The sequence below is a fragment of the Drosophila persimilis genome, unplaced genomic scaffold (assembly GCF_003286085.1).
Source record: "Drosophila persimilis strain 14011-0111.01,24,50 unplaced genomic scaffold, DperRS2 tig00000606-arrow-arrow-pilon, whole genome shotgun sequence".
Lineage (NCBI taxonomy): Eukaryota > Metazoa > Arthropoda > Insecta > Diptera > Drosophilidae > Drosophila > Drosophila persimilis.
This window is the reverse complement of record NW_020825324.1, coordinates 2,053,627-2,066,675: the sequence shown is the minus strand read 5'-3', so window position 1 is coordinate 2,066,675 and position 13,049 is coordinate 2,053,627. Positions and strand designations below refer to the sequence as shown.

The following is a 13,049-nucleotide window of genomic DNA, read 5'->3' as shown; positions in this document are numbered from 1 at the left end:
GAACTTGCCAAAACGGAAGGCATCAGTAAATGCATTTTGGGGCCTTAGGGACCGTCTGGGTTTGGCATTTTGTAAATTTGTCTCCGGATATTTTGTGGATTCTTCTAAGTTTAACACACGTTCCCGCCTGCATTACTCTGACGATGAACATCGGACAACAGGCTGGCTTGATTTTAGGGTATATCTGGCCACGGATAAAGTGTTTTGGGACTCGTTTCCAGCATTCTTCTGCCGGTTCTGACTGCTTTTTGTTGTGCGGTTGTTTCTGTGGTGTATATCATTATTATGCTTATTGTTTTGTTTTTGGTTTTTTTCTGGTTTCCCCCAACCCCCATTTGTTGTTGCTGCTGGTGCTGGGGCAAAGCTTTTAACATTTATTATGTATTCCCCAGCACATCTTCGGCTTAAATGTCAGGCTCGTGTTGGCTGAGGCTGTGTGTTGGAGGCTGAGACTATCTCCATCTCCATCTCCATCTCCGTCTCTATCTATCATTCCACTCCCCCACTCTCACACAATTCTCGTTTGCTTACTTTTTACTTGCAGCATTTGCAATCTACATGCGTCCGTCTAACTGTAAAGCACTGTGCAACGGTCCAGCAGCAAGAGCAAGTGGCACCACATCCGAAACATCTGCAGCAACCTGCCCCGTAACCTGAAGACCGCATAGAGAACACTCCATACATACATATATACCAACATATTGTACGAGAGATCGGATATTGGACATTGGATATTGGATATTGCTTCCAAACATACATACATACATACCTCGAACTCAACTCAATTTAATGTTATAGAACGATGGCATCGGCCATAATCACAACGACAACGGTGACGGCAACAGGTAGTACTATGCTCGAGCTAGATCATCAGCGCCAAAGGCCGTTGCGCGGTATTTCAATAGTCATTGAATCTGCTCAGCCAGCAGCAACACCAACAACACCAACAGCACCAGTAGAAAAAACAACAACAACAGCTGCAACCACAATGAACATCGACAGCAACAACAGCAGCAGCAGCAGCAGCAGCAGCAGCAGCAAAATAGCTGAAATGTCGCTCAAGTCTCAGGCTGGCATGTTGTTGGCATTTGGCGACAGCAATAGGAGCAACAACACAAACAACACCAACAACACCAATGCTGACCATGCAACCAAAGATAATTTGAAAACTAGTTGCAACACAGAAGCAACAGCAACAGCAACATCAACAGAAACAGTAAGCAAAGTGTATCCACAGTTGCTTGTGCGCATTGGCCAATCGGAGGACAACGGAGAAATTTCCCCAGCCACAGCCCCAGCCTCAACCACAACAACCACCATTATCAGCTGTAATGGCAGCGTGCTACCAGCTGAGATCATAGATCCAGCTGCAGCTACATCTCCATCGCCATCTCCAGTGGCAGCGGTTGGTGAAATTAAAGAGAGCGCTCTTCCCAACGACGTGGTAGTCGTTGCTAGTCAGCCACCAGCAGCAGCACCAGCACCAGCAGCAACAGCAACAGCACTCACATCTCTCGATGCTGCCTCGAGTGCAGTGACCGAAACAGTTGGCCACAGCTCGCCCCAGCACACGGTCAAGATACAGATAGCCAACAACGGCCAGAGCCAACGTAGGCTTGGCAAGCAGATCAGTGTGGTCAAGCTGAACGACAGCGAGATGGTTCTTCAGCAGCATCAGCAGGAGGTAGAGGAGGTGCAGAAGCAACAACAGACACAAAAATCTACGCAATCGTCGCCCAGCTATCAGCTGTGCTATTTGGTGTCCAGCGGACAGTACTCGCCCTGCGAGACCCTCGACAGTGGAACGGGCAGCGATCTGGAGAGCGTCAAGTCGCCGGGCAGTGAGAGCCACAGTCTTGTACCAAAGCTGGAGCTGCATCTCAAGACAACGCGCGTGCGAGTGAATGAATCGCCCCAGAGCGGGTCCATCCATCAGCGGGCGTACAGCCTGACGGATAGCGAGGAGTGCGACGAGAGCAGCAGTTCCTCCCTCAGCTGCGACTCGCTGCACTCTGGGGAGGCCTTGTCGTCCGGCCTTGTGCTGCCCACCTCCCTGCTGAGAGACATACGCGGTCGCGAACGGGAACGGGAACGCGAACTGGAGCCGTCCACGGGCTCACTGGCGATACCGACAGCCACCAAAATCGACGGCCGTCCGCTGCAGTATGAGTCCGATCAATTCTACACGTTCCATGTCAACGAGTTGGACAACTTCCGCAGCTTCGGGCGCGAAACATCGGCAGACACCACATCCACCTTCTCCTCCTCCTCCTCATCGCAGGAGTACGAGTCGAATGGTTACCCGGAAGACGGGGAGGATGCCTTCGCCGGCTATAGGGATGTGCGGAGGGGTGGTGGTCCGTCGCAGTCATCGTCATCGTCCACCATACGCTCCGCGAAGGGAACGGTGCGCGGCGTCAAGAATCGTGTGCGCAATGGAGTAGCCACATTCTTGCAACTGCAGCAGCCCAGTGTCAAGGTGAGTGCAACCAATCAGTGAAAGAACTCGCAACCTTGAGAAGATCATTCATATTACTCGTAGAGGACACATATAGAGGATACCATTCCGGCTTTAAGTTCGGGCATTCCTCAGAATGGTCTATGATTAAGTGTGTGATGCTAGGACCCGATCAAATTTGAATGGGACTAATATAACTACGAGTAAATTCCAATTTTCTGGTGATTCATTCAGACACTCACCGAATGGCATGTGGGTGTTATTCATTGAGAAAGTTTTCGGATTTTGCTATGGATTTCTTTTAGTTTCGTTTGTGTTTTTTGTTAACATTTGGCTTTGGCTGTGGCTTTGGGTCTTCCATGGGGAATGGCATGAGTTGGCGTGCCTTGGGATCGCTGACTTGAACACCCACACACACATACACACATGTGTTGTGGATGCACTCGTGGATGCACTCACATTGCCATTCAGCCAGCATTATGCAATGTGAGTGCCAGTATGAGAGGGTTTGTTTGTTTGTTTGTTGTTTGTCTATTTTCTTGAGACTCAAAAATACTTTTGTTCACGTGAAAGTAAGTCCAGACTTTCTGTGACTCACATATTGAATTCACGCGACTCTTTCTACCCGTCCTCCTCCTCCTTCTCCTCCACAACCAATAAGTCGCTTTTATCATATTTTGTTTTCATTAATAATTTTCGAGAAATTTCTTTCTTGATTGCTGGCCAAAAGACAATTAACACCTGACTCTCTGGCTGTCTGTCTGTCTATTTACAGAAGACGTTGGTGTACATTTCTCTGTTGTTGGTGTAATATATTGCTGTTGTTGGTGTTGGTGTCTTAATTCACCGTTAAGTGGCTTAATATGTCACATATGTACGCCCCGAATTAAGCAAACGAAAGCCCGCCGGTAAGCCCGCTTAGGGCTCTCATCTCTATATGGGCATCAGCTACGAATGGAAACAACAACAACAACAACAACAACAACAATTGAATGTAGAAAGTTGGCGGAAGTACAGAAGCGGAGACAGTCAGCCCGCCAGATAGTTAGATGGATGGATAGATAAGTAGATGAATGGGCAGATAAGTTTAGATAAATGTGAGCTTAAATGGTCCGCTACTGCGGACTGGCTCTGCCACCAAACGACTAATTGTAGCTGTCTCTGCTGCTGTTGAGGTTCACTTTTGATTTCTATTTCGTTTCGGCTTTCTTCTCGCTTGTGGAAAGTTCTTAATGGGTTGCACGAGCCCCTCAACCCTGGAGTGGCAGTTCCAGTTGCTCTTGAACTGACCCATTTCGGGGCGACCGTAACAAAAGCATCTCGAATGGCAGTGTTATTGGGCCGGCATTGGCCACGCTTGGTTTTGGCTCCAATGGCTCACAAGTCTCAAATCCATAGTAACCGAATAAAGAGATAAATACACATTTTGTGTCCAGTCATCGCTTCAATGTATCCATCGTATTAAATAGATACATATATGTACATATATATGATCTGTGAGCTATTATTATTATTATTATTATTATTTTTGAGTGTTTGGTTTCATGATTTGCCTGTCTTCGAATATTGCCTCCAAATACTTTGTGTGTGTTTTTCGTTTTCTTTTGCGAAATCAATTTACAAGACATGGGGGTATCAAATTAACCCTTGATTCGACTAGGGCCCTACCAGCACCTGATAACTGTGTATGACTCTGATTTGAATCAGATATTAAATGGTTTGAGGGGCTCGAGAGGCTATCTTTGACCTACATTTACAGCCTATGATTATATATTTTTCATGGGTTTTGATTGGACTGGATGGATTGTTGATTTTTTTTTCCTCAATTCAATCAGTTCCTTAATCAGCATCAGCAGAAAACGGATATTGGCCACTGGGGCACATTTGTCGAATGATTCCAGAGTTACGTTTTAATCACTGTAAAAATGAGAGATTCGGGATTCTTAGCATGAAGAGACGGTAAACACAGAAATAAAGAACTTATCCACTAGATGTACTAGTTTCGTTTGGATCATTATTATAAAATATAATGAAGAAAATAGCCCTCAGGCCTCTCTCCTGAGCGGAACTGGAAAGCCACTCCTGACCGTTGGATGTTCTCTCCCAGAGGAACGGGACTCTGGTGGAAGATTGCCAACCTAGTACTAGATCATTTTGATATCATGGAATCACTTGGGAACAGAACTGTTGTTCTTCGATAGCCTTTCCTCTATAGCCTGTGCCACTATAAGGGTTTTAAATTTCTGCAAAAATCAATTTTCTCATGCCATTGCGAAGAGGATTTCGCGTGTAAGTGGGGTTGTCATCACGTCATTACATTTAGATAAACTTTCCTTTTTTTATTTTTGCCTTCGTCTCTTCTGGCAAAGCCTGTTAGGAGTGAGCACATGAACACATACAGGTACATACATATATATGTATGCATGTATTTAAAGTCAAATTAGCTAAATGATATTTTAATGATCCACACTCCACTCCACTCGAGTTGAGTCGATGCGAAAAGCTAACTTTCGGCTAAAGACTCGTCTCTGAAACAAAACATAGCGAAGGAATCGACTTTTGGCAGTGGCCCATAAAATATGATTCGATCTGTGTGTTCAATATATCCGCCATTTGCTGTTGTTGGTGTTGCATAATTAACGCATTAGTCGCTCTTTATTATTATAATTTGTGTTTCTTGAAATGTTATGCAAGTTTTTGCCAGTCCGACTTAATCTGCAAAATAATTTCCTTTCTTTGATTTTTTCTTGGGGTTTTTTTCTTCAATAATTATATATTGATTTTAGTTTCAAGGTTAAAATTGCTAATTTGACTAAGAAAAATAGCATCAGAGACCGCACACAAAACAGATTGGCTCGAATATATTTTGATGGGTCGCACAAAATGCTGACATTCAATTTGATGAGCAGCCAAAAAGAATCGCAATGCTGCTGGCCACAGTTTTGATTGAATTTCCGATGAATAATTAATGAACTGAGTCGTTCGTCTACGATAAAACATAGCAAATCAATCAATGAATCCCATATGATATATTTGTCAAATTTGGGGCAAGTTTTGGAGGCTTACGAGGACACATTAGCACACAACTGAAATGTATGAAAGTTTGAGTAAATTACTAAATTCGAGCAAAGTACTTGCTTGTGAATGGATCGATCAGAATGTCAAGGCCGTACAAGTTTCCATCCACAAATGGAATGACTCCTTAATTCAATTAGTTACTTTTGTATGTACTAGAGGCCTGTATGAACGAGCAACCGAATCGATTCGTTGTGATTCGGTCTGTTAGAATCAGCGATTCAGCTAATCGAATCACTCGCCCAAGACGCACCGAATGAAGCAGGTCTCGCCATTTTTTTTTGTGTCGAGTCCTAAAAGCTCGGTTTTATTTTCTCGCTCATTCTGCTTTTGATTTGTTGGTAGAAATTGCGAAAAAAAAACTTGCTTGCATTAGGTTTTTAGTGTTCTGATTGGAGGCGAATTCGTAATGTGCTAGCTGCGATTTTATGAATACTGTGAATTATACTCTACTTGCCCGTCGTTCGCATTATTTCATTCGAGTTTTGTCTTTAATATATGGGAATGATCATTCACTGAATGAAGTCGAATGAGAAACTGATTCACAGAACATAGAATACGAGAACGTGGATCATATAACGGATCATATCTAGAAGAGTCTAGAAGAAAAGGCTGGCATGACTAGATAAGATTATCTACACAATAATTAGTATTCTTAGCTTAGTTTTTTAATTGCAAATTGATTATTGCGCATAAGACATGATGACCCGTCCTTGCCACTCGTTTAGTGACAATCTCTGGGGGTCTTTCCCCGGAATATCTGCCACGCCTTCTACTGTTGTTTTTAATGGTTAATTTCTTTATTTGCCTGGAGCAAACATTTGCGATGATTACCCCCCAATTAAACAAACGACCCAATTGTATGCAACTCTAGAGCTAAAGAAGTAATTAGAGCTGAAGAGCTGAGGCTAAAGACACTTAAAAAAATACCACAAATGACCAAAATAAATACCGAAATGGGGCTCATAAAGAAACATCATATTTGAAGACAATGTATATTTCTATTTGCTGGCAAGCAACAGCAACTGCAACAAATTTCAAATGAAAGTGAAAATGAAATTTTACGTGACCGCGCTGCAGATTTATGGCATTTTTTTGAGAAATCTTTCTCACATTGCTTCATGTGCATAGTAGAGTACTCGCAGCAGGCATACCATGGTAATACCAAGAGTACAAGAGTACAATAAGTAAAAATAAATATCTGAGCAAACAATTAAGAAAAAAAAACAAGAGCGATTGTGATAGAGACATTGAGGGGCGTTAGCTGCATTTTAATTTCAATTTGCATTCAGGGCCAAAAGAAAGCCGAGAGAGCCGAACCGAAATGGGCTTATTAAAATATCCAATTATTGCCAAATTGAAGCTCGTTCAGGGCAAAGCAAAGGCGCCGAAAAACCAAAAAGCCGAAAAACAGAAAACCCAAAAACCAAACCGAACGAAACGAAAGTGAAATGTTTCCACTTTGCCCACGTACTCGTGTGAATTTATGCAAAAAGAAAGGGGGCTGGGTGGGGGCAGGGAGGCTATGGCTGTGTGTGAGAACCCACTTGAAGACAGCCCTTGGCTGTACTCTAACCACAGCAATGGACGCATGCACTCCCAGAGATTTTGAAGGTAAGATCCAACGATAGTTACAGTTTGAGCGAAGGATCAATCAGTACAAGTTCTTGAGATTTGTTAAAGAATATTATTAGATTCCAAAGAACGGACGTTCGCCACGATTTACTTATTCCTCATGGGTTCATGCTAAATGAAATGTTTAACAAAAAAAGGAAGGATTTATCTCTTTTGGGCCGTCGCTGTGGTCGTACCGATAGGCTTTGGTGTGACCAAAGCGGAGCGAGTGAACCAAACGAGCGAGACGAGTGAGCCAGGGGTAAGCCGATTTATATTCTATGGAAAATACTCTCCAGATGAATGTGCCCCCCTTCATTAACCTTACATATGAGAGAAACCAAACTTCGGTGTTGGCTTCGGGGAAAAAAAGCCAACAAATTCATTCCCATGCAGAAAAGATCGTCGATCGGAATCGAGAAACGCACTTTCAGTCTCCGTCTCCGTCCATGTGTCCGTTCGAAACAAAAGCTTACATAATGCATTGAGTCGCTCAGGTGACGTATTAATTGAAGATTTTTGGGTAATTTTTTGTGTATTGTTTGCGTGTTCAACAGCTTTCGTTGAGTCCATCTCCTTGAAGCTCCTTCCCTGGGTTCAGATCAAAGCCAGCGATTGGCAAAGCCCCTCCTCATTGCGCTCTCCCTTCCCTTACTTACCTTCCCTTTTTGGGTATCTAAAGCTGAAGTGACCTGCTTTCTCTTTCGTCTTCTCGCGGATCTTTTAAGAAATGTTTTGTTAAATGTTTTCATCTTATTGGACGATCCCTTCTCGACTTTTTTTGTTTCTTGGAGCACTTGCTGAGGATTCTGTAAAGGTTGCTTATTATCACGTTGGCCATGGGCCGGTGGCCTGCGGTTCACAGTTCAAAGCAGTAACGACTCGGGCTGGTGTTCATATTCACATTCATATTCATATTCATTACATTTGATGGCTTTGAACTTTCGTGGACACTGCTAATGTTGCTGTTGCTGTTGCTGCTGTTGATGTTGGACGAGCGACAAATGAGGTGAATTTAGTTGCCGCTTAATGGCAATTATTAATGTACCAGTTTACCAGTTTTACATTTGCTTATGTCTCTCTCCATCTTCACCCACTCTCTGCTGTCCACTCCATGTCTGCCTCATCTGGTGTTATGTTTGGTTATTATATTCCATATATTAAATAACTGCCACCTGAGGCGATGGCTATTGCGATGGCGCTGGTGGAGCCCGCTTTATCTGGCCACCTGCCTTGCTGCTGGGTCTGTCTCTGGCTCACACTTGGTCTCGGATTCGGATTCGCACTCTGCCTGCTCTCTGGTTGCCTGGTTTTATGCAAGTGCATTAAGCCGTTGCTTCACGTCTGAGAGATGGAAATGGCTAGTACTCGAGGCTGTTGATACCCTGCTGAAGGCTGCTGAACGGCTGCGTGGGAATGTCCTTGAACTGTGTCCAAACCCAGAGAGCGGGGGAGCTCTCCGAGAACCCTCACATATCCTGCTCAATTTATTCTCCCTCTTTCTGGAACTATTCTGTTCTTGATCTTCGTGTGTCCTTATGTCAGTCGAAAGTACTGTCGAGTACTGCTACTGCTGGCGTCTACGTAAAATATGAATTAATTGAAGTAATTGCTCACTCAGTTTTAATCTGTTCATGTTTCATAGTTTCCGTTGCTCAAAGCACATTTTTCACCCATAAATCATAAGTCAGAAAATCTCTGGACAAGCGAAACATGTGCATGTGGACAATCAGTTTCGTATGGCATTAAATCAGTGCAAATTTGACAACAAATTTTAAAAAAACTTGCTCCACCTGGCCAAGGTTCAATGCAGTCGCCAGCCATCGGGGGTATCGTGCCAGTATCGAGTAACGTGTATTGCAGATCGCAGATAGCAGATCGTACATATATCGAGTATTAAGTATTGAATATCGTGTTTCGGGTGTTGAAGCCAGGCGGTCTAGTTAATCAGCCTACCAACTTGGCCAGCTAACGGAAGCCCCCCGCTCCATGTATAGGGGGTCCGAAAACAAGTTCATAGCGCGAGCAAAAATGTTGTATTTTTGAATTGTGCAAAGTTTTCACTTTGAGTAATGTCGCTTCGACATTTACTCGCAATTTACACAAATTTGTTATGCGTAATTTTCGATTGGATAGGTTTTTTATTTGAGCATTTGAGTTGGGGTCTGTTGGCGTGATCAATGGATTCCCACTCAAGCCAGAACCAGTGGAATCAGAGCCGCGATGAGACGAGGTAGGGGCGGTGGCGGAGTCCCCCAAAAGAAAGAGCTCTCTGTTCCTCGCCTCAAGTGGGACCCGATTCCACACTCGTTATTGGCCCGTTAATCAGTTTGGCAAAGTTCGGCAAAGAAACTGGCTTGGCTTCAATTAACAAGTATTTCGCTTTGTCCAAATTGCTGGCTGGCATTTAGCAAGCTGTTTGTAAAAACGATTCTATCTGCTTGTACAAGTATCTGTATGTATGTATGTATCTCGACTGATGTGGATAGCACCTGCCAGTCAATGGGAAAACATGAAAGATGATAAAGATTTAAGGCGCATTAAAACTAATCAGACAAGAATACATATGTGTGTTCTGGGGATTCCCCATTCATTGATTCCCCTTTCTCGCGTCCTCTCTCGTTCCTTTCTCGGCGCTCTCTCGTTCGTTTCTCTTTCCTCTATCGTTTCTCTCTCCTTCATCTCTCGTTCCTCTGTCGTTCCCCTCTCATGTTCCCTTCTCGTTCCTCTCTAGTTCTCCTCTAGTTTCCCTCTAGTTTCCTTCTTGCTCTTTTCTCGCTCCCATCACGTTTCTCTCTCGTTCCTCTTGTCTAATTGAGCACACACTGCAATATCACGTTATTTACTCTTAAATCTGTCGATCGCTTCCCAGCTCATCAGCCTGCTAGCTCTTCAAACGAAGACGATAACACTCTTAATTAAAGAATAAAAAGGTTTTCCAACTAAAGCATTGTTTTCGATTATTTTCTTGCAGAATTTCATGGAAAAGGATGTGGGAAAAGTAGTTCTCTACACAACCAGTATGGGCATCATACGGGATACCTATGCCAAGTGCGCCAACGTCAAACAGATTCTGCGCACTCTGCTGATCAAGTTCGAGGAGCGCGATGTCTTCATGAGCGTCGAGTACCAGCAGGAGATGAAGGAGCGTATGCACAACAAGACCATCCGAGTTCCCCAGCTATTTGTCGAGGGACAGCACGTTGGAGTGAGTGATGCACAAATTTGAATCCTTAAACAATTCAAATCTTTCCAAATACTTATGTATCTTTCTTTCAGGACGCCGATACCGTGGAGCGTCTGAACGAAAGTGGGGAGCTGCGTCAGCTGCTAAGGCCCTACAAGGTGCGTGTTTGACCTTCGGGCTTGACTTCTTTTTACTTACAAGTTTGTACATTTTCAGTCCATTGCGACGGCTTATACGTGTCAGACCTGCGGAGGATATCGGCTGCTGCCCTGCCCCTCGTGCAGTGGATCAAAGAAGTCGGTGCATCGAAACCATTTCACCGCAGAGTTCGTGGCCCTGAAGTGCATGAACTGCGATGAGGTGGGCCTGGTCAAGTGCCCCAACTGCTGAGAGTCAAACCATAACCCCCTTTCCCCCCCTTTTCACCCGAGCAGAATCAATATTTGTATCTCTAGTGTAATGAAGTGTCTTTTTTTTTGTATCTATGTATATCGGAATGATTTTTTTGTGCGCATTTTGTTTGTCGCTTATTATTAACAGTTGTGATATTTGAGATCAGTTTGAGCAGAAACTGAAAACTGAGTAGCGGAAGAACGGAACGGAACAGATCGGAACGGAACGGAACGGAACGGAACGGAGAGGAACCCAAACGAAAACAAAATCTATCCATATGTGAATCAAAGAGATATCGAATAAAACCATAACTCAAAACCGATTATTTCTCCTTCTTTATTCTGCTTTTTGCCAATGATAATTTGTTTCAGCTGAAACAGCGTTTGGAAACAACCAGTATTTCAAAGATATGCAAATCCAAACCTTCGGAAGGCTATATCTCAGACAAATAGGGCCAGATCGGTGAAGGACCAACTGTCCCAGGATCGCGAGGATCCAGACTGTCGAACGGCATCAAAATCTCGACTTCGAAAATGAGGCCGATTTTTGGCAATTTTAATGATGTAACCATCATGATTTTTTGCGAAAATCGTGAAAAAAGTGATGTCCCTTTTTCTGATGGCAGTCGATTGGCAGGACTCTCGCGATCACGAAAAGACATGCCTCGCCCGGATCGGCCACTGCTTATCCGAGATATAGCTTACAGAAAAAACCAGTATTTCAAAGATATGCAAATCTACATCTTCAGAAGGCTTTTTCTCAGACAAATAGGGCCAGATCGGTGAAGGACCAACTGTCCCAGGATCGCGAGGATCCAGACTGTCGAACGGCATCAAAATCTCGACTTCGAAAATGAGGCCGATTTTTGGCAATTTTAATGATGTAACCATCATGATTTTTTGCGAAAATCGTGAGAACAGTGATGTCCTCTTTTCTGATGGCAGTCGGTTTGCAGGACTCTCGCGATCACGAAAAGACATGCCTCGCCCGGATCGGCCACTCCTTATCCGAGATATAGCTTACAGAAAAAACCAGTATTTCAAAGATATGCAAATCTAAATCTTCAGAAGGCTATATTTTAGACAAATAGGGCCAGATCGACGAAGGACAAACTGTCCCAGGATCGCGAGGATCCAGACTGTCGACCGGCATCAAAATCTCGACTTCGAAAATGAGGCCGATTTTTGGCAAATTCAATGATAACCATCATGATTTTTTGCGAAAGTCGTGAGAACAGTGATGTCCTCTTTTCTGATGGCAGTCGGTTTGCAGGACTCTCGCGATCACGAAAAGACATGCCTCGCCCGGATCGGCCACTCCTTATCCGAGATATAGCTTACAGAAAAAACCAGTATTTCAAAGATATGCAAATCTACATCTTCAGAAGGCTATATTTTAGACAAATAGGGCCAGATCGGTGAAGGACCAACTGTCCCAGGATCGCGAGGATACAGACTGTCGAACGGCATCAAAATCTCAACTTCGAAAATGAGGCCGATTTTTGGCAAATTCAATGATGTACGCCACAGCCGAAGGATCCAGGTTTCTGTGTTCGATGTGAGACGTGTTCGCTGTATGAGCTGGCACATCTATTCACTTAATGGTTAGTGGTTAAACGACGGAAAATAATACTTATAATAAATTAAAAATTACTCATGTAGGTCCATGTTATCCTTCATCTGTATTCATCTTATTTCTTCTTCTTAAGTTTTTATTTATTCCTTTAATTTATTTAACTCTTCCTTCCGTTTTAGCAGGTCGCCCCCCTTCTGGTCTTCCGGTTCATATGCGCGAGCTTGAGCTCGATGACGGAAGTCCACTCCAGGTGCCTGACCGGGTGACATCGCGGAATGTAGAATCGTATCCTTGCAGTATAGAAGCGCACACCTTGCAAGATTCGAACCTTAAAGGCCGTCGATAACAAGGACTTTGACTATGGCAACCTAGAGAGAAGCTACGCTGGCTACTGGACTGTAGATAGATATCGTTGTTTAAGGATATACGAGTCTATTTATTAAGATAGTAGATAGAAATGTCTCCTTGTTTATTTATTTATTCTAAGCTAAGTTTTGATAAATAAAACTATTCAAAAATCATCCTTGCTGTGTCCTGTATGGGGGAAACAATCCAGATTACAAAAAGGTGTCCTTACCGAAGGACCAAGAAGCTTTTCTGATCACAGCAGGCCATGGCATCGGGCCACAAATACGGGAGAAAACAAGATACATATGCCTGGAGGAAATGTCCTTGATCCTTGGTGCTTAATAAGGAATGCATAAGATCAAGGATGCTTTTCCGAACATAGGAAGCCGTCGCAGTTCC

At 43.7% G+C, this 13,049-nt stretch overlaps 1 protein-coding gene across 1 annotated transcript; it reads left to right on the top strand.

Moving 5' to 3' along the window:
* The first annotated feature begins 999 nt into the window (after positions 1-999).
* LOC6597230 (glutaredoxin domain-containing cysteine-rich protein CG12206) lies at positions 1,000-11,040 on the top strand. Its single transcript, XM_026990658.1, has 4 exons — positions 1,000-2,479; positions 10,122-10,355; positions 10,427-10,492; positions 10,551-11,040. Exons 1-4 carry the CDS (start codon positions 1,052-1,054, stop codon positions 10,722-10,724), a joined length of 1,902 nt encoding a protein of 633 aa, XP_026846459.1. The 5' UTR covers positions 1,000-1,051; the 3' UTR covers positions 10,725-11,040.
* The last annotated feature ends 2,009 nt before the right edge of the window (positions 11,041-13,049 follow it).

Excerpts from the sequence above, each read along its gene's own strand:
- LOC6597230 (XM_026990658.1), top strand. The coding sequence starts at position 1,052 with ATGTCGCTCAAGTCTCAGGCTGGCATGTTGTTGGCATTTGGCGACAGC. Across the intron at positions 2,480-10,121 it reads TGCAGCAGCCCAGTGTCAAG|AATTTCATGGAAAAGGATGT; the intron begins GTGAGTGCAACC and ends ATTTTCTTGCAG. Across the intron at positions 10,493-10,550 it reads AGCTGCTAAGGCCCTACAAG|TCCATTGCGACGGCTTATAC; the intron begins GTGCGTGTTTGA and ends GTACATTTTCAG.